Here is a 19394-nt window from a genome sequence, read left to right as displayed (position 1 = left end):
CTTCGGTTGGGTGACTCGTGGCCGGTCTGTGCATTGCATTTTTACAGACGTCTGGATGAGTCCATATCAAAATTTTTTGATGTGGTCATCCAGCCATTTAAGACAGACAAAGGCTATGACCACTTCTGACAATAAAAGAAAAATATTTTATCCTATGCTGCTAGATGATTTACCTTGATATTAATTATAATATGAGTAACATACTTTCATTTTAGAGAACGAGCAATGATGGAAGTCGCACCAGTGACAGCGGACATGTTATGTCAGATATCAGAAGTATGAAGTCACCAATGAGGTCTGCATCTGCTAAAAGTCTTACTCCAGCTACTTATGAAAATTCCAATGTTGCGGTTTATGAGGTGTGTTACATTTCTTAATAACTAGCGTTGACCTGGAACTAAAATGCAGGTCTGGCACAAAAATCCCAACAGCCCATGTACAATATATCACGGAAAATAGCAGTGTGCAATGCAAGGTTCAATGAATATTGCTTTATTTTATCATGCCCTCTACCAGCCCCGTAAACATATTGTCCAGGGATTTTTTAATTTGCCGATAGACTACCAGATGTAGAATATATCAAGCACTCACCCTCCCCAGGTCCAGTGCTGCCTCTTCACTGCTCCTGGTCTTTGTTGACAGGTCACAGTACTGACATCCAATGGATCAGCAGTAATGATGAGATAGACAGCATGAGACTGTTGATCACAGTGATAGATCACATACACTGTGGTCATCGAATTGTCCCCAATGAAACTGATCAACGAAAACTGGGGCAATATTGTAGAGCTGGAGCAGGGCTGGGTGAATATAGCTAGTTTTGATATTTTTGTTATGCACTAAAAAATATTAAAGACTTGATAACCTATTTAAAGAAAAATATTGGTTGCAGCATTTTTGGCAAAGCCAAAACTTCATGAAAAAATTCCACAAAAACCATGGTGTTCTTTTTTAAGGTGGCTGCAAGCCAGCAAATCTTAAACTGAGACTATATTAGCTATGACACATACAAAGATCAAGAAATGCAGCTCCAATGCACTAGAATGTGAGTGCACCCTGTGACGCAGGCTGCAAGAAATCCAAATCAGTTTTTTTTTCTCCATGACTACATTCATTAATTATTGTGCATTCTGACAGCAATTACATGATGTGTGTCATGGCCGAAGTCACTGTGTAGCCCCAGCCCAATTTCATGTATTTTCCATCAGTATAAACCCTGCAATACAATTCATATTAATTTACTAAATGCAAATCATTTTAATAAATAACATTTTACACTTATCCCACTGTTCCTTCACAGCAGAAGGTAGAAACCATCCACATGACAGCACACATGGAAGTCCTGCACTGTGGATTTTGGATGTATATAAGCTGTAGTAGCAGAAGATGTAGATTAAGGATTCTAAATATGCAAATTGCCCATAGAGTGACTGATCAGGGTGTAGACACTGAGAACAGAGGACCCCTATGGAAGAATTGTATATGAGCCCCCCATCCTTAAAAAAGACATGTTATGCAATAAATATTATGTTGTACACATAAGAATATTGCAATGGATGCATCAGAAAATCACAGTGTACATGTCAAGCACTATGCATATGTGAGGGAGGTAGAGGGCAGTGATAGGGAGGTACAGGGAGGTAGTCGTGGCTGATAGCATTTGCGTTAGCGCGCTCTGCCTTCCCATCACATACACATACTGACCATAGCTCTGCATACCTGTGGCTTCTTTACCAGCACCATCAGGGTCCTCTGTCCATTTCTGGAGGCTTCCTCGGTCCGGTTTAGTACAAAATGAGCCACAGTCCAATTCAACTTTCAAACAGGTAACTTTACTGATTCTGATACACAGCATATTCGTATTCTTTCCAGTATAAACATCAGGTTTCACAACATGTAACTCCTCCTCTGTCCCTGTCCTTCTATCTCTGTCACTAAGCTTGCTTCCGGGACAGACCATACCTTTCGTTCCCTCAGTGTCCTCTATGTTCAGCCTTTCTCCGTTTGGGGACTCCCTCAGCCATTTTGCCCTGTTTCTGAGGGCATCATCACACGCAATAAGCTGCCACATGATGAGCAACCTGTCCGTATTGCTTAGTCTTCTCTAGCACCTGCAATCCCACTAATACTGCACTGCTAGCACTGTTGCTGTTGCTCCTTCTGATGAGGTCCTGGCCATGGATACTATATGGCTGGGCCTTAACCTTCTTTAACGTTGCATGGCACAGTGTTGCCCAGGGCTAATTAGCCCAAGTGAGCTGCACGGGCGCCCTGGCCCCAACTAAGATCTATAAGGAAGTCCTTCCTACCTTATCCCCTGTGCCCCTCCTATCTTAAGTATTTACAATACTATTACTACAACTATAATGTACCCCATCTTGTGGCTAATTTTGGGTACTACACTCAACCTACCAGTACAATGACATTACATAAATATATTACATAAATATACAAGATATATACATTCAGCAGCAATAAAAACAACCAGGACGTACCTTAAGGGGTCAGCGAGAGATGATAGACTTTACAACCTCTTACACATACATCACAAAAGCACAGCACACACATTACACAAGCACAACATATATATCACACAAGCACAGCGTTCACATCCCACAAGCACAGCTCACACATCACACAAGCACAGTGCACACATCACACAAGTACAGCTCACACATCACAGAAGCACAGCACTCACATCACACAAGCACAGCACCCACATCATACAAGCACAGCTCACACATCACACAAGCAAAGCACTCACATCCCACAAGCACAGCACGCACATCCCACAAGCACAGCACGCACATCCCACAAGCACAGCAGACACATCACACAAGCACAACATATACATCACACAAGCACAGCACACACATCACACAAGCACAGCACACACATCACATAAGCACAACATGCACATCACACAAGCACAGCACACACATCACACAAGCACAACATATACATCACACAAGCACAGCACACAGATCACGCAAGCACAGCACACACATCACACAAGCACAGCACACACATCACACAAGCACAACATATGCATCACACAAGCACAGCATACACATCACACAAGCACAGCGCACACATCACACAAGTACAGCTCACACATCTCATAAGCACAGCACTCACATCACACAAGCACAGCACCACATCATACAAGCACAGCTCACACATCACACAAGCAAAGCACTCACATCCCACAAGCACAGCACGCACATCCCACGAGCACAGCAGACACATCACACAAGCACAACATGTACATCACACAAGCACAGCACATACATCACACAAGCACATCACACAAGCACAGCACACACATCACACAAGCACAACATATATATCGCACAAGCACAGCACACAGATCACACAATCACAGCACACACATCACACAAGCACAACATATGCATCACACAAGCACAACATATGCATCACACAAGCACAGCATGCACATCACACAAGCACAGCACACACATCACACAAGCACAACATATACATCGCACAAGCACAGCACACAGATCACACAAGCACAGCACACACATCACACAAGCACAGCCCACACATCACACAGCACAACATATGCATCACACAAGCACAACATATGCATCACACAAGCACAGCATGCACATCACACAAGCAATGCACTCACATCCCACAAGCACAGCACGCACATCCCACAAGCACAGCACGCACATCCCACAAGCACAGCAGACACATCACACAAGCACAACATATACATCACACAAGCACAGCACACACATTACACAAGCACAACATATACATCACACAAGCACAGCACACAGATCACGCAAGCACGGCACACACATCACACAAGCACAGCACACACATCACACAAGCACAACATATTCTTTACACAAGCACAGCGCACACATCACATAAGTACAGCTCACACATCTCATAAGCACAGCACTCACATCACACAAGCACAGCACCACATCATACAAGCACAGCTCACACATCACACAAGCAAAGCACTCACATCCCACAAGCACAGCACGCACATCCCACAAGCACAGCAGACACATCACACAAGCACAACATATACATCACACAAGCACAGCACATACATCACACAAGCACAGCACACACATCACACAAGCACAACATATATATCGCACAAGCACAGCACACAGATCACTTAAGCACAGCACACACATCACACAAGCACAACATCTGCATCACACAAGCACAACATATGCATCACACAAGCACAGCATGCACATCACACAAGCACATCACGCACATCACACAAGCACAACATATACATCGCACAAGCACAGCACACAGATCACACAAGCACAGCACACATCACACAAGCACAGCACACACATCACACAAACACAACATCTGCATCACACAAGCACAGCACACAGATCACACAAGCACAGCACACAGATCACACAAGCACAGCACACACATCACACAAGCACAGCACACACATCACACAAGCACAACATATGCATCACACAAGCACAGCATGCACATCACAGAAGCACAACACACGCATTACACAAGCACAGCACACACATTATACAAGCACAGCACTCACATTACACAAGCATAGCGCACACATCACGCAAGTACAGCTCACACATCACATAAGCACAGCATCCAAAAAAAATCTTCATGTGCACATAATCCTAATAGTTTTGAACAAAATAAATACTTTTGTTACTTTACAAGCAGACACAACATCCATAGAGTATCGTACTTGGTCACTCACCATCTTCTTATTAGCAAAGGGGTAAGAGGATTTCCAAAAATAGAAGTTCCTGCACAATTTTGTCTGTGTCCCAGTTACAAGTGAAAAAATTGTAATTGCAGCTTTAGGAATATAAAGGAAATCCACACACAGTGCAGTATAGTTTATTTCTTCTAAATACACATTGAAACATACATAACTGTTTTCTCAATAAATTAATGTGGCCCTCTGTATTCAGCTTGATGTTGTGTTTTTTCTTCCTTTCAAGTTTATAGTTTCAGGAAATAGTTTTGCATGAATTGTCCCTTTAAGTTACTAAAAAATCGGAAGAGCTACTGTATATCCTTTTGAACTTTCATATCCTTCAGAACGGTCTTACAGAAAGAAGCAAGTCTGCATCTTGGTTAAAAAATAAGCATTGTTTTAATTGTTATTTCATAAATTAGTAGTACTTGTGAACATAAGAACCTTTGTAACCTATCTTCTGTGAAAAAAAATGCTTTTTTCCTCAAAAATTCTGAAATTCAATATATTGTTCAAAATGACAATTTCAAAAGTAAATGTTATGTGATATATAAATTGCTTTGTTTTTGTATTTTCTAAGGGTGATTGGGTGTGGATGAAAAAATTCCCTTCTGGAGATTTTGGAGACATTAAGCCTGGAACCAGTGATGTTTTTGGAATGGTATGATAAATCTTTGCAGCTGAGCTTTTCTGTGCCTGTTACTATATTGTATGTTTATTGTACCATTTGGTTTATTCTTATGGACAGATGAAAGATATGCGTCATGAAAATGTCAACCCATTCCTAGGTTTCTTCCATGACTGTGGGGTTTTCGCTATTGTCACAGAGTTTTGTTCCAGGGGCAGTTTAGAGGATCTCCTCCGAAATGAGGACGTTAAACTCGACTGGATGTTTAAATCCTCTCTTCTACTAGATCTGATCAAGGTGAGTAAAGCATAATAATAACAATAATAATCTTTATTTTTATATATTGCTAACATATTCCGCAGCGCTATACATCGTGATAAATTTGCAGGAGGTTTTGTAGGTTCAAAAGAGCTAAACTTATGGCTTTAGTTTATTTGTAATGCTAAATAGTATGTTATCACCTGCTCCCTACACAAGTGTATCTTTCACAAGTGCACTGCATTGTTAAATTACACAAAGTCGAGGCCCAAAGTATTGAGACTGACAGAAATGTCGTTTTTTTACAAAGTTTGCTGCATCGGAGTTTTTAGATCTTTTAGGCAAATATTTGTATGGTTACTAAAGTACAATTATAAGCATGTTATACGTTTTTTAAACTTTTTTTTTTTAGAAAAAAATTTATGTAAAGACTCAATATTTACAGTATTGACCCTTCTAGTTGAAGACTTCTGCAATTCACCCTGACATGCTGGATGTCAGTTTCTGGGCCTGACTAATAGCAAGTCACTCCGGTCCCATTAATGCTTGGAGTGTGTAAACATTTCTGATTTGTTTGTCTACTTGCTTTTTGATGACTGAAGTGACCACAGGTTCTCAATGGGATTGAGATCTGGAGAGTTTCCTGACCATTGACCCAAAAGTTCAATGTTCTGTTCACTGAGCCACTTATTTGTCGCTTTTTCCTTGTGACGTGTTGCTTCATCATTGTTGAGAGAAGTTACTCTTGGAGGATGTTTAGATCCCATTCTTTCTGCAAGTCTTTTGCAGTCGAATCCCAGTATTTTCAACAGACTGACATTTTGATGGAAGTACATGGATTGGACTGCCGAGGACAGGGGTAAAGTTATTTTATCTGATGAAGCCGCCTTCAGACTGTCTGAGACATCTCGAAGAATGATTGTCTGGAGATGGAAAAATAAGTGCTACCATAAGTCCGGTGTTATGCCAATAGTAAAGTATCCTGAGACCATTTATGTGTGGGGTTGCGTTTTCATCCAAGGGAGTAGGATCACTCACAATCTTACTTAAGAACAAGGCCATGAATAAAGATCCTTCAAGAGCAAGTTCTCCCAACCTTTCGGGAGCAATTTCGTGATGAACAATGCTTTTTTTTTCAGCATGAAGGAGTACCATGTCACAAGGCAAAAGTAATGACTAAGTGCCTCTGTGAACAAAACATTGAAATTTTGGGTCTGGGGCCAGGAAACTTCCCAGTTCTCAATCCCTTTGAGAACCTGTAGTGAATATTCAAAAACTGAATGGACAAACAAAACCACAGAAATTGAGATAAACTCAAAGCAGTGATTAGGCAAGAATTTATTACCATCAGTCAGATTTGACCCAAAAGTTGATTATGTATTTCATCATTTACTTGGAACGACTAGTGACTGGCAAGATGTCCCCATGTTTTATAATGTTGAATTACAGAAAAATGGTTATGAAATTTAATAAGAACTTGACAAAAGAATTGAATAAAAATGTAACATATTATTATCTTTGGCCAACTACAATCAAAATCCATGTTTGTTCATTTTGGGTTTCTGCCACTATGTCTATGCTTCCCAGCATAAAATTGGGGCAGAGACCCTGATTCCAATAATGTGTCACTTAGTGGGCTCCCTGCTGTAGTTTTGAAATTATCACTGTTTTATCTGCAAGTCCTATCTGCTAGTCCTCTCAACGATGAGCTCGGAGTTACACTGCGTGCACCGTTGATCCACCAGCATGCTTGACAGTTGATATGAGGAGTTTGTACAAATATGCTTCATTTGTTGTTTGTCAGTGTGTTACAGGGCATAATTGCTAAACATCTCCACTTTATTCTCTTCTGTTCAAAGGACATTGTTCTAGAAGTCTTGTGGTTTGTTCAGATGCAACTTTACAAACTTTAGTCATGCTGCCATGTTCTGTTTAGAAAGAAGGTGCAACCATTCCAAACAAGCCATATTTGTTCAGTATTTTTCTCATTGAACTTTAACAATCATAATCATGATAACTGAAGCCTTTAGCATCTGAGCTGTAGCTCTTAGGGTTTTGTGCAGTTTATCTGAGTATTGCATGGTCTTTCCATGAGGTGAATTTGCTTTGATGTCTACTCCTGTGATTGTTGCTAACTCTATTGATTTTTTTTTCCATTAATACATACTCTTTCTCACTGTAGAATGGATTCTAAATTGTTTGGAACAATTAATCAAGAGCAATTGATTATGATCACCTAGCTGTTACTTTTCCTTTTAATTTCTATGGAAGCATTAAGGGTTTACTTAAATTTTCATACACAGCATCTGCATTTTGGCCCAGTTTTTCTTAAATATAAATTAAATTAAAATTGTGAACTTGTGGCCGATCCTCAATAAATACCTGTAAGTATTTTTAGGAACTTCATAGATAAATCTATAGTGCAAGCAAAGATAGATAGATATATTATATATTGGTGCAAAAAAGCTTATTTCCCCAATTATCAGCCATGTCTCTCTTGTGCTAATAATTTGCTCTCAAAAACTGCTCAAATCTGTCTTCAGTTCTGTCTAGAGTGAGGGATAACATTTTCTCTAGAAGTGTATGGAGTGGTACCGAAGCAAAAAAAACACAAGGAGAAGCTGTTTGTGACTAGATCACACATGAACTGCAGGATGCAATTCTTATAATGGCCATAAATAGTGTTATTCCTCATACACACCTATCACTGCTTATTCTGAAAAGTTACCTGAATGTGCAGTTACACTTTAGGGCTGCATTCATAAATCCGTATGTCGTGGTCTGTGACGTACCGGCCACAGGTTTCCTGACCTTAACTTCATAGTCATTTATGATGCTGTCAAGCTTTGGTTAGGAGATCGGCAGCTTGTCCATGTGTAAGGGCGTCAGGGATACGCCCCTTTAAATGTTGATGCTACTATTTACATGTACATAATTTCGATATTTGTATAATACAGCAAAGATATATATCTTTGTACCGTGTTAGCCAGTACATAGAAGAATATTTAGAATTGAGAGTCCTCAGTGGTTGATACCTTTTAATGGCTAACTGAAAAGATGGTAACAAATTGCAAGCTTTCGAGACTACGCAGGTCTCTTCATCAAGCTAGACTAATACAATACTAATACAATAATATACTAATAATAATACACTAATAATAATACAATAATACACTAATACAATACTAATACTACAGATTTTGTATTATTCTAGCATGATGAAGAGACCTGCGTAGTCTCGAAAGCTTGCAATTTGTTACCATCTTTTCAGTTAGCTATTAAAAGGTATCAACCACTGAGGACTCTGAATTCTAAATATTCTTCATATTTGTATTAGTCATGTACAGTATATACATGTTTTTTATTATCTTGTATTATATGTAAGCTAGGGACAGTGCCATTACGGAAAAAGGCCACTAGATGGGGGCACTGAGTACACTGCATATGAAGATTTAGTTGTAGGACACTTAGAGGTTAATTCTAGGAGGGGTAGCTGTGGAATAAGTTAGAGAGATTTCCTGTTCATAGGCAGTCAGGGGTAGACCCCTGTGTGCTGCTTGGGTGGCCTTGGGCCTGGGCTGCTCAGCTACCACGTAACGTTTCAAGTGAGAAGCCCAGCCATCCATGGAGAGGAGTGGGAGTATAAAAAAGGAAGAGAAGAATTAAGAGCATAGTATCTGCAGCAACATAGTGAAGAGTTAAGAATTTACAGAAGAAGTTAGAGTGGGCCACCGTGAAAGTGAGTGGGCAGGAAACCATTGAAGGGGTGGACGACCCAGCAGATAGTATTTCCGTGTCTGGGACGAAGCTGGTATCAGGGAGATATATTGAAGTGGCGTTTTCACCGGGCTCCTCGTCCCGTTATATCTTTGTGGCCTATTCCGTGAAGCAGACGAAGAAGTTAGGGAAAGACGAAAAAATGTATTGCTGGTACTTTGACGAATATGCTAGAAGTGTTATGGATGTGCTGTGTCCTGAAGACAATAGACCCGTTTTGATAAAAGTTGCTTTGGACTCTGCCTCCTGTCCTTTGAATGCAAGGAACAATGGAGGAAACAGCAGCGAAGAAGCAGCTGCCAGCACAGTGAGTATGGATTGTGTGATTGCAATGATTGTGAAAAAAATAACGGATTTTACTAAAGAAGAAACTGAGAGTGATTATCTGACTGGCAAGATGGCAGCCAGCAAGATAGAGAGCTTTGTTGTCAAAAAGAACTGTAGCTTCCCTCATGGCCGTCTTCGTGGATGTGACAGCGCCGGGATGGCGCCAAAGAAGATTGTCATCAATGTCCGACCTGCCAATGGTGGGAACGCCGCAAGGAGATGGCGACGTGCCCCCTGCTGGAAGTCCACAAAAATGGGATGAGCAGCTGGAAGCGACCCCACCCTGGAACGGGTGGGGCCCAGAAACAGAATACCTGGTGGAGGAAAATCTCTTACCTGCATCGAAGGATCCTAGGTGGCCGCCAGGATCTGAGCCTCAACACCAGGAGCCAGAGCATCTCTCCCCCTCGCAGGCGTCGGTGACCATGCCAGTGGAGCTTCGACCAAGAAGTCGTGTCGGAGTCACAAGAGGAAGCAGAACAGTTCCAGCGACATCAGGAGTGTGTGCGGGAACTATGGCCGGAGGTGGAACCTTTGTCTCTGGAGCCAGTTCCACAACAGCGGGGACCAGAAGTGGTGGCAAACTCCGACGAGCCGAGGCCGGAAGAACAGGCCATGCCGGAACCACGCCAGCGGGAGTTCGAGTTTGCAGCCGCGCCCGCAGAGGTGGATGGTGACGTGCAAACAAGAACAACTGCAGAGCTGGTGAGTGTTCCACAGCCCGTGATCCCAGAAGGGAGGGTCCCGTCCAGTATGTCAGCCCCTCCAGTTCGGTCTACCCCATGATTCCTCGCCCGGAGCAGAGCACCCTCCGATTCACCTCATAGTTTGCAAGAATGGGGGCTACGTCTTCCTCAGGCGGGGTACCCATAGTAGATATGACCCCAGCCCCACAAGTAGAGCTAGGCCCATCTACGGCTCCAGCCCCATCTGTCGGGATCAAGGACATTATTGCCCACGAAAAAGTAAAAAAGTACGCTGACACAAACTCTCGTTTTCCCTTGTTGTTTTTTTTATTCTTGTTGCGCCCCTTCTGCAGAGCTACGCTTGGGCATATCTTGGGCTCGAGATGCAGCTATGGACTGTGTAACGACTAACAGGCCACTGTGTACGGCATGATATGTGCTGTACTCCAAGGAAGGGGGTGTACCCCTTTAAGAATTGCTAAAACGTAGATATGTTGTGAAGATGGACTGACAGTGTGCCTGGGAGGACTGTTTCAGTGCACCAGCATGTAGTATGTAAATAAGTTGTGCTCCCCTCAAAGGAAGGGGGAGGTGCAGAAGAATTTTTATATGGACATGTGCGTCATCGTGTTACAAAAAGTGGACATTACTTTTGTTCTTTCCTACCTCATATTGAGTACATGCTTAATGCTTATTCTCCCTGTGTGGAGTATCCTTTGTAAAATGTTTAAAATGTGAATATTCATGTCTTGCAGGAAAAATGTTGGTATTGTTGTTGCATTATAGGGGATGACAATGATTTAAGGAAGGGGGTATGTAAGGAGGTCAAGGCTTATCCCCTTTAAATGTTGATGCTACTATTTACATGTACATAATTGCCATATTTGTATGAGTCATGTATATACATGTTTATTATTATCTTGTATTATATGTAAGCTAGGGACAGTGCAGTTAGGGAAAAAGGCCACTAAATGGGAATATGAGTACACTGCATAGGAAGATTTAGTTGTAGGACACTTAGAGGTTAATTCTAGGAGGGGTAGCTGTGGAATAAGTTAGAGAAATTTCCTGTTCATAGGCAGTCAGGGGTAGACCCCTGTGTGCTGCTCAGGTGGCCTTGGGCCTGGGCTGCTCAGCTACCACGTAACATTTCAAGGCCAAAGCCCAGTCATCCATGGAGAGGAGTGGGAGTATAAGAAAGGAAGAGAGGAGTTAAGAGCACAGTATCCACAGCAACATAGTGAAGAGTGAAGAATTTACAGAAGAAATTAGAGTGGGCCACCGTGAAAGTGCGTGGGCAGGATAACCATTGAAGGAGTGGATGACCCAGTAGATAGTAATTCCATGTCTGGGACAAAACTGGTTTCAGGGAGATATATTGAAGTGGCGTTTTCACCGGGCTCCTCATCCCGTTATATCTTTGTGGCCTATTCCGTGAAGCAGATGAAGAAGTTAGGGAAAGACAAAGAAATGTATTGCTGTTACTGTGCCGAATGTGCTGGAAGTGTTAAGGATGTGCTGTGTCCTGAAGACAATAAACTCGTTTTGTTTAAAGTTGCTTTGGACTCTGCCTCATGTCCTTTGAATGCAAGGAAGAATGGGGGACACAGCAGTGAAGAAGCAGCTGCCAGCACAGTGAGTTTGGATTGTGCTGACATGACTACTACCCTGTCGTTGTTTTACACATGAATTTCAGTCTGCACCAGGATCGTAACACATGATTATGTGAATCCTGCTTATCAGAATGCGTCAGAGAGGATATGTAATGCTGATATCTCATACACATACAAAAGGCACATTCATCATAAAAGAGATATAACAGATAGAGTCAGTTTTGGAAAACTGTTTTCCTTTAACCCCTTCATGATGGAGCCCTTTTTCATTTTTGCGTTTCTGTTTTTCGCTCCCCTTGTCCCCAAAGCCATAGCTTTTTTTTATTTTTCCGTCAATATGGCCATGTGAGGGCTTGTTTTATGCAGGACAAGTTGTACTTTTGAACGAAACCATGTGTTTTACCATATTGTGTACTCTAAAATGGGAAAAAAATTCCAAGTGTGGTGATATTGCAAAAAAACCGCAATTCCACAACGTTTCTTAAAATTTTTTTTTACCATGTTCACCAAATGCTAAAACTGACCTGCCATTATGATTCTCCAGATCATTATGAGTTCATAGAAACCAAACATGTCTAAGTTCTTTTTTATTTAAGTGGTGGAAAAATATCCAAGGTTTGTTAAAAAAATAAATAAATTGCGCCATTTTTTGATACCCATAGCGTATCATTTTTCGTGGTCTGGGGTTGGGTGAGGACTTATTTTTTGTTTGCCGAGCTGACGTTTTTAATGATACCATTTTGGTGCAGATATGATCTTTTGATCGCCCGTTATTGCATTTTAATGCAATGTTGCAGTGACCAAAAAGACGTAATTCTGGCATTTTGACTTTTTTCTCGCTATGCCGTTTAGCAATTGGGTTTATTCTTTTTTAAATTGATAGATTGGGCGATTCTGAACACGGCATTACCAAATATGTGTATGTTTGATTTTTTTATTGTTTTATTTTGAATGGGACGAAAAGGGGGTGATTTAAACTTTTATATTTTTTTAATTTTTTTTAAATATTTTTAAAACCTCTTTTTTTTTACTTTTGGCATGCTTCAAAAGTCTCCATGGGAGACTAGAAGCTGCCATAACCCGATCGGCTCTGCTACATACAGGTGATGATCAGATCACCTGTATGTAGCAGAATTGCTGACTTGCTATGAATGCCGGCCACCGGGCAGAACTCATAGCAATCCGGCATTGACAGCCATAGAGGTCTCCAGGAGACCTCTGGTTGTCATGCCAACCTATCGGTGACTCGTGATCATGTGACGGGGGTCACCGATGGGCGGATTTCTAGCGCGATTGCCAGAATCACATGTTAAATGTCACTGTCAGCATTTAACTGGTTAATAGCTGCGGGTGGATCGCAATTCCACCCGCGGCTGTTCTGGGCACATCTCAGCTGTTCAAAACTGCTGACATGTCCTGGGAAAGATGTGGGCTCCGAGGAAACATGACATGTGCAGCGCATGTTGTGAAGGGATTAAATTTCATTCTCTAATGTTAATAGTGCTAAGCTCTTGTTATGTTGTATTTGTTAAAGAAATCAATATGTTTTCATTCATATGTTCTAACCAGGGCATGAAATATTTGCACCACAGAAAATTTGTTCATGGTCGACTCAAGTCAAGAAATTGCGTTGTAGATGGACGTTTTGTTTTAAAAGTGACTGATTATGGTTATAATGAGGTTTTGCAAGCTCAAAGGATTGCTCATGAAGAACCCTCCGCACTTGGTAAATATAACAATTATAGAAAACGAATAGGTAAACACATATAGACAAAATACTGTTTATTCATTGGTTACTCCATAAACAGGGCCTGCCACCTTTCCTGAAAAGTGTGCTTTGGTAAATACTACTATTCTCTATGTTATAATATTTTGGAGCATTGTTTACTAGAACAATGGATTCTGCTGTTCCTGTTATTGCTCCTGAATATTTATGAATAAATTAACAAGTATGTGTTACCATTCTGCATGTCAAGTGTGTGTACATAATCTGTCATTATCAGCACTACCGGTAAGTGTACAGAGCCGGAGCAGCACCGCTATGTGCACTGCGTGGTGGCCATGAGCAACTCTTCAGTAGTGCAGCTCAGCTGCCATTGTGATCTTACCTGCATCAGTAAGGTGGCCACTACAATTACAAGGACAGTTTTCCTGTTTTGTATGCTGTGAACTTCCAGAGGCCATGGTGCCAGGTTTTAGATAAGCTGTGGGGGTAACAGGTGTCGGACTCCCACTGATCTGAGGTTGATGACCTATACTAAGGAGTAAGGATATCTCATCTATATTGTTGTCCTAGACCACCCATTAAATGCAAATTATGTAACGGCTACGAACTTCTAATAATGGAAATATGCATACATAGGTTTGGATTTCATTACTCTAGGTTCATCAGCAAGCAAGAATTTAATATAAGATAAAGGCTATGTGCCCACGTTGCAGAAATACTGTGGAATTGTCCGCACCATTTCCGCAACTCCCCGCCGCGGGTAAAACGCATGCGGAATTCGCATGCGTTTTCCCGCAAAACACAAGCGTTTTGCAAACGTTTTTAGCTTTCAGAATGCTTGCGCTTTTCCAAGCGATTAGAATCATCACTTGGAAGAGTGATTGACAGGTTGGTCACACTTGTCAAGCATAGTGCTTGACAAGTGTGACCAACTTTTTACTATTGATGCTGCGTATGCAGCATCAATAGTAAAAGATAGAATGTTAAAAATAATAAAATAAATAAAAAATAGAGATATACTCACCTTCTGCCGGCCCTCGGAGTCCTCAGCGATGCATGCGGTGCTGCCAGCACTTCCGTTCCCAGGGATGCATTGCACGAATGACCTCTGGTGATGTAGCGGTCTTGCGTGACTGCTACGTCATCAGAGGTCGTTCGTGCAATGCATCCCTGGGAACGGAAGTTGCTGGCAGCACCGCTAAGGACAGGAATAACTCGGGGGGCCGACAGAGGGTAAGTATATCTCTATTTTTTATTTTAACTCTATTTTTTACAGGATTATGGTACCCAGGGCCTGGAGGAGAGTCTCCTCTCCTCCAGACCCTGGGTACCATCCGCACATGAAGCACTCACTTTATGCATGGTGGGCATAGCCACATACGTAAAGTGAGCATTTCAGTGCAATCCTATGGCAGCGGAATCGCCGCGATTCCGCAGAATTAATGGACATACTGCGGATTTCGCTATGTGATTCCGCAGCAGAAAAATCCACAGCATTGGCACAGCAACTGTAGAATCCCATAGGATTGCATGAGAATGCGTTTTTTAAGCGCTTCCGCAGCAGCAAAAACGCTTAAAAAACGCAATGTGGGCACACAGCCTAAAGGTTTTTTAGGAGCCTGCTTTCAAAAAAATTGTTTTTTGGCGTTTTTCCTGATTTTTTTGGTTGTGGTTTTTTTGCAGCTTTATTGCATTTTCTCATTGCTTTCTAGGGCTGAAAAAATACTACAAAAATGCTAAAAGAATTGACATGATGCAGATTTAAAAAAAGCTTCAGTCAGGAAAAAAAAACAAATTGTTTGAAGGAGATTTCTGAAATCTCATAGCCTTTGTTGGAACTGTAAAAAAAACAGCTTTTAATTTGCTTAAGAAAATGCTAAAAAGAACGCTGCAAAAACACAACATGTGAACACAGCCTGAGAGTATGCATACTTTAAAACAGGGGTGTGGAATCTTTTTTCTGCCAAGGGCCATTTGGATATTTATACCATCCTTCGGGGGCCATACGAACTCCACCCACAAAGTACATCCTGACTCTGGCACTGGTTTCATGACTGAACCCCTTCATGACCCAGCCTATTTTGACCTTAATGACCTGGCCATTTTTTGCATTTCTGACCAGTGTCCCTTTATGAGGTAATAACTCAGGAACGCTTCAACACATCCTAGCGATTCTGAGATTGTTTTTCCATGACATATTGGGCTTCATGTTATTGGTAAATTGAGGTCGATAATTTTTTGCGTTTATTTGTGAAAAAATGGAAATTTGGCGAAAATTTTGAAAATTTCACAATTTTCAAATTTTGAATTTTTATTCTGTTAAACCAGAGAGTTATGTGACACAAAATAGTTAATAAATAACATTTCCTACATGTCTACTTTACATCAGCACAATTTTGGAAACAAAATTTTTTTGTTAGGAAGTTATAAGGGTTAAAAGTTGACCAGCGATTTCTCATTTTTACAACAAAATTTACAAAACCATTTTTTTTAGGGACCACCTCACATTTGAAGTCACTTTGAGGGGTCTATATGGCAGAAAATACCCAATAGTGACACCATTCTAAAAACTGCACCCCTCAAGCTACTCAAAACTACATTCAAAAAGATTATTAACCCTTCAGGTACTTCACAGGGACTAAAGCAACATGGAAGGAAAAAATGGACATTTTAATTTTTCCAACAAAAATTTTTTTTAGCACAATTTTTTTCATTTTCACATGGGTAAAAGGATAAAATGGATCCTAAATTTTGTTGGGCAATTTCTTCTGAGTACACCGATACCTCATATGTGGTCATAAACCAATGTTTGGGCAAACGGCAGGGCTCAGAAGGGAAGGAACACCATTTGACTTTTTGAATGGAAAATATGCTGGAATATTTATCGGTTGCCATGTCGCGTTAGGAAAGTCCCTGTGTGCCTAAACATTGGAGCTCACCCACAAGTGACCCCATTTTGGAAACTAGACCCTCCAAGGAACTTATCTAGATGCATAATGAGCACTTTGAACCCCCAGGTGCTTCACAAATTGATCCGTAAAAAAAAAAGTACTTTTTTTTCACAAAAATTTTCTTTTAGACTCAGTTTTTTCATTTTCACATGGGCAACAGGGTAAAATAGATCATAAAATTTGTTGGGCAATTTCTCCTGAGTACACTGATACCTCATATGTGGTCATAAACCACTGTTTGGACGCACGGCAGGGCCCGGAAGGGAAGGAGCGCCATTTGACTTTTTGAGTGGAAAATTAGCTCCAATCGTTAGCGGACTCCATGTCGCGTTTGGAGAGCCCCTGTGTGCCTAAACATTGGAGCTCCCCCACAAGTGACCCCATTTTGGAAACTAGACCCTCCAAGGAACTTATCTAGATGCATAATGATCACTTTGAACCTCCAAGTGCTTCACAAATTGATCCTTAAAAAAAAAAAGTACTTTTTTTTCACAAAAATTTTCTTTTAGACTCAGTTTTTTCATTTTCACATGGGTAACAGGATAAAATGGATCATAAAATTTGTTGGGCAATTTCTCCTGAGTACACCGATACCTCATATGTGGTCATAAACCACTGTTTGGACACACGGCAGGGCCCGGAAGGGAAGGAGCGCCATTTGACTTTTTGACTGGAAAATTAGCTCCAATCGTTAGCGGACACCATGTCACGTTTGGAGAGCCCCTGTGTGCCTAAACATTGGAGCTCCCCGACAAGTGACCCCATTTTGGAAACTAGACCCCCGAAGGAACTTATCTAGATGTGTGGTGAGCACTTTGAACCCCCAAGTGCTTCACAGAAGATTATAACGCAGAGCAGAGAAAATAAAAAAATATTTTTTTTCCTCAAAAATGATTTTTTAGCCCGCTATTTTTTATCTTCACAAGGCTAACAGGGGAAATTGGACCCCAAAAGTTTTTGTCCAGTTTGTCCTGAGTATGCTGGTACCCCATATATGGGGGTAAACCACTGTTTGGGCGCACAGCAGGGCTCAGAAGGGAAGGAGCACCATTTGACTTTTTGAATGAAAAATTAGCTCCAATCGTTAGCGGACACCATGTCATGTTTGGAGAGCCTCTGTGTGCCTAAACTTTGGAGCTCCCCCACAAATGCCCCCATTTTGGAAACTAGACCCCCAAGGAACTTATCTAGATGCATAGTGAGCACTTTGAACCCTCAGGTGCTTCACAGAAGTTTATAACGCAGAGCCGTGAAAATAAAAATATTTTTTTCCTCAAAAAATTATTTTTAGCCCGCTAATTTTTATTTTCACAATGGTAACAGGAGAAATTGGACTTCTAAAGTTGTTGTCCAGTTTCTCCTGAGTACGCTGGTACCCCATATGTGGAGGGACCACTGTTTGGGCACACGTCGGGGCTCGGAAGGGAAGTAGTGACGTTTTGAAATGTCGACTTGATGGAATGGTCTGCGGGCGTCATGTTACGTTTGCAGGGCCCCTGATGCGCCTAAACAGTGGAAACCCCCCACAAGTGACCCCATTTTGGAAACTAGACCACCCAAGGAACTAATCTAGTTGTGTGGTGAGCAATTTGAACCCCCCAGTTCTTCACAGAAGTTTATAACGCAAATGCATGAAAATAAAAAATATTTTTTTTTTCCTCAAAAAATTATAATTTTGCCCACAATTTTTTATTTTCACAAGGGTAACAGGAGAGATTGGACCCCAAAAGTTGTTGTCCAGTTTGTCCTGAGTACGCTGGTACCCCATATGTGGGGGGAACCACTGTTTGGGCACACGTCGGGGCTCGGAAGGGAAGCAGTGACGTTTTAAAATGCCGACTTCATGGAATGGTCCGCAGGCGTCATGTTACGTTTGGAGAGCCCCTGATGTGCCTAAACAGTAGAAACCCCCAACATGTGACCCCATTTTGGAAACTAGACCCCCCAAGGAACTTATCTAGATGTCTGGTGAGCACTTCGAACCCCCAAGTGCTTCACAGAAGTTTATAACGTAGAGCTATGAAAATAAAAAATAATTTTTTTTCCACAAAAATAATTATTTCAGCCCCCAATTTTTTATTTTCCCAAGAGTAACAGGAGAAATTAGACCCCAAAAGTTGTTGTGCAATTTTTCCTGAGTATGCTGATACCCCATATGTGGGGGTAAACCACTGTTTGGGCACACGTCGGGGCTCGGAATGGAGGGAGCACTGTTTGACTTTTTAAACGCAAAATTGGTTGGAATAAATGGTGGCGCCATGTCGCGTTTGGAGACCCCCTGATGTGCCCAAACAGTGGAAACCCCTCAATTCTAACTCCAACCCTAACCCAAACACACCCCTAACCCTAATCCCAACCATAATCATAATCCTAACCACAACACTAACCCCAACCCACCCCTAACCCTAATCCAAATTTAATTGGTGAAATATTACAATCGTACTGTGCATGCGCCCGCCATTTTCAAAGATGGCGGCGCCCATGCAGGAGGGACGGTGGGACACCGGGAGCCGGAGCGGGACGTGACAGGTACTGGGGAGGGTGAGGGGGGGATCGGACTGCGGGGGGGATCGGAGGGAAGGGGAGGGGGGTAGATCATGACAGCAGCGGCCCATCGCTGCTGTCAGTCCGTGGTGGGGGCCGATCGCCCCCGCCAGCCGGTGTGGGGGGGTTAA

The 19394-nt window shown here is 41.8% G+C and overlaps 1 protein-coding gene across 1 annotated transcript in view; it reads left to right on the top strand.

Annotated features, from left to right (window-relative positions):
* The window catches only part of GUCY2F (guanylate cyclase 2F, retinal), a 173165-nt gene that overhangs the window by 63108 nt on the left and 90663 nt on the right, over window positions 1–19394 (top strand). Inside the window, exons 6-9 of the mRNA XM_073547535.1 lie at window positions 216–359; window positions 5334–5414; window positions 5502–5678; window positions 13612–13768. Coding sequence (XP_073403636.1) covers window positions 216–359; window positions 5334–5414; window positions 5502–5678; window positions 13612–13768 — 559 coding nt within the window. The remainder of the gene's footprint in view (window positions 1–215; window positions 360–5333; window positions 5415–5501; window positions 5679–13611; window positions 13769–19394) is intronic.

Source organism: Dendrobates tinctorius, unplaced genomic scaffold (assembly GCF_039654945.1).
Source record: "Dendrobates tinctorius isolate UK_male_01 unplaced genomic scaffold, ASM3965494v1 ptg000154l, whole genome shotgun sequence".
Lineage (NCBI taxonomy): Eukaryota > Metazoa > Chordata > Amphibia > Anura > Dendrobatidae > Dendrobates > Dendrobates tinctorius.
Note: the sequence above shows the minus strand (reverse complement) of the source record. Positions and strands in the feature narration are given on the sequence as shown.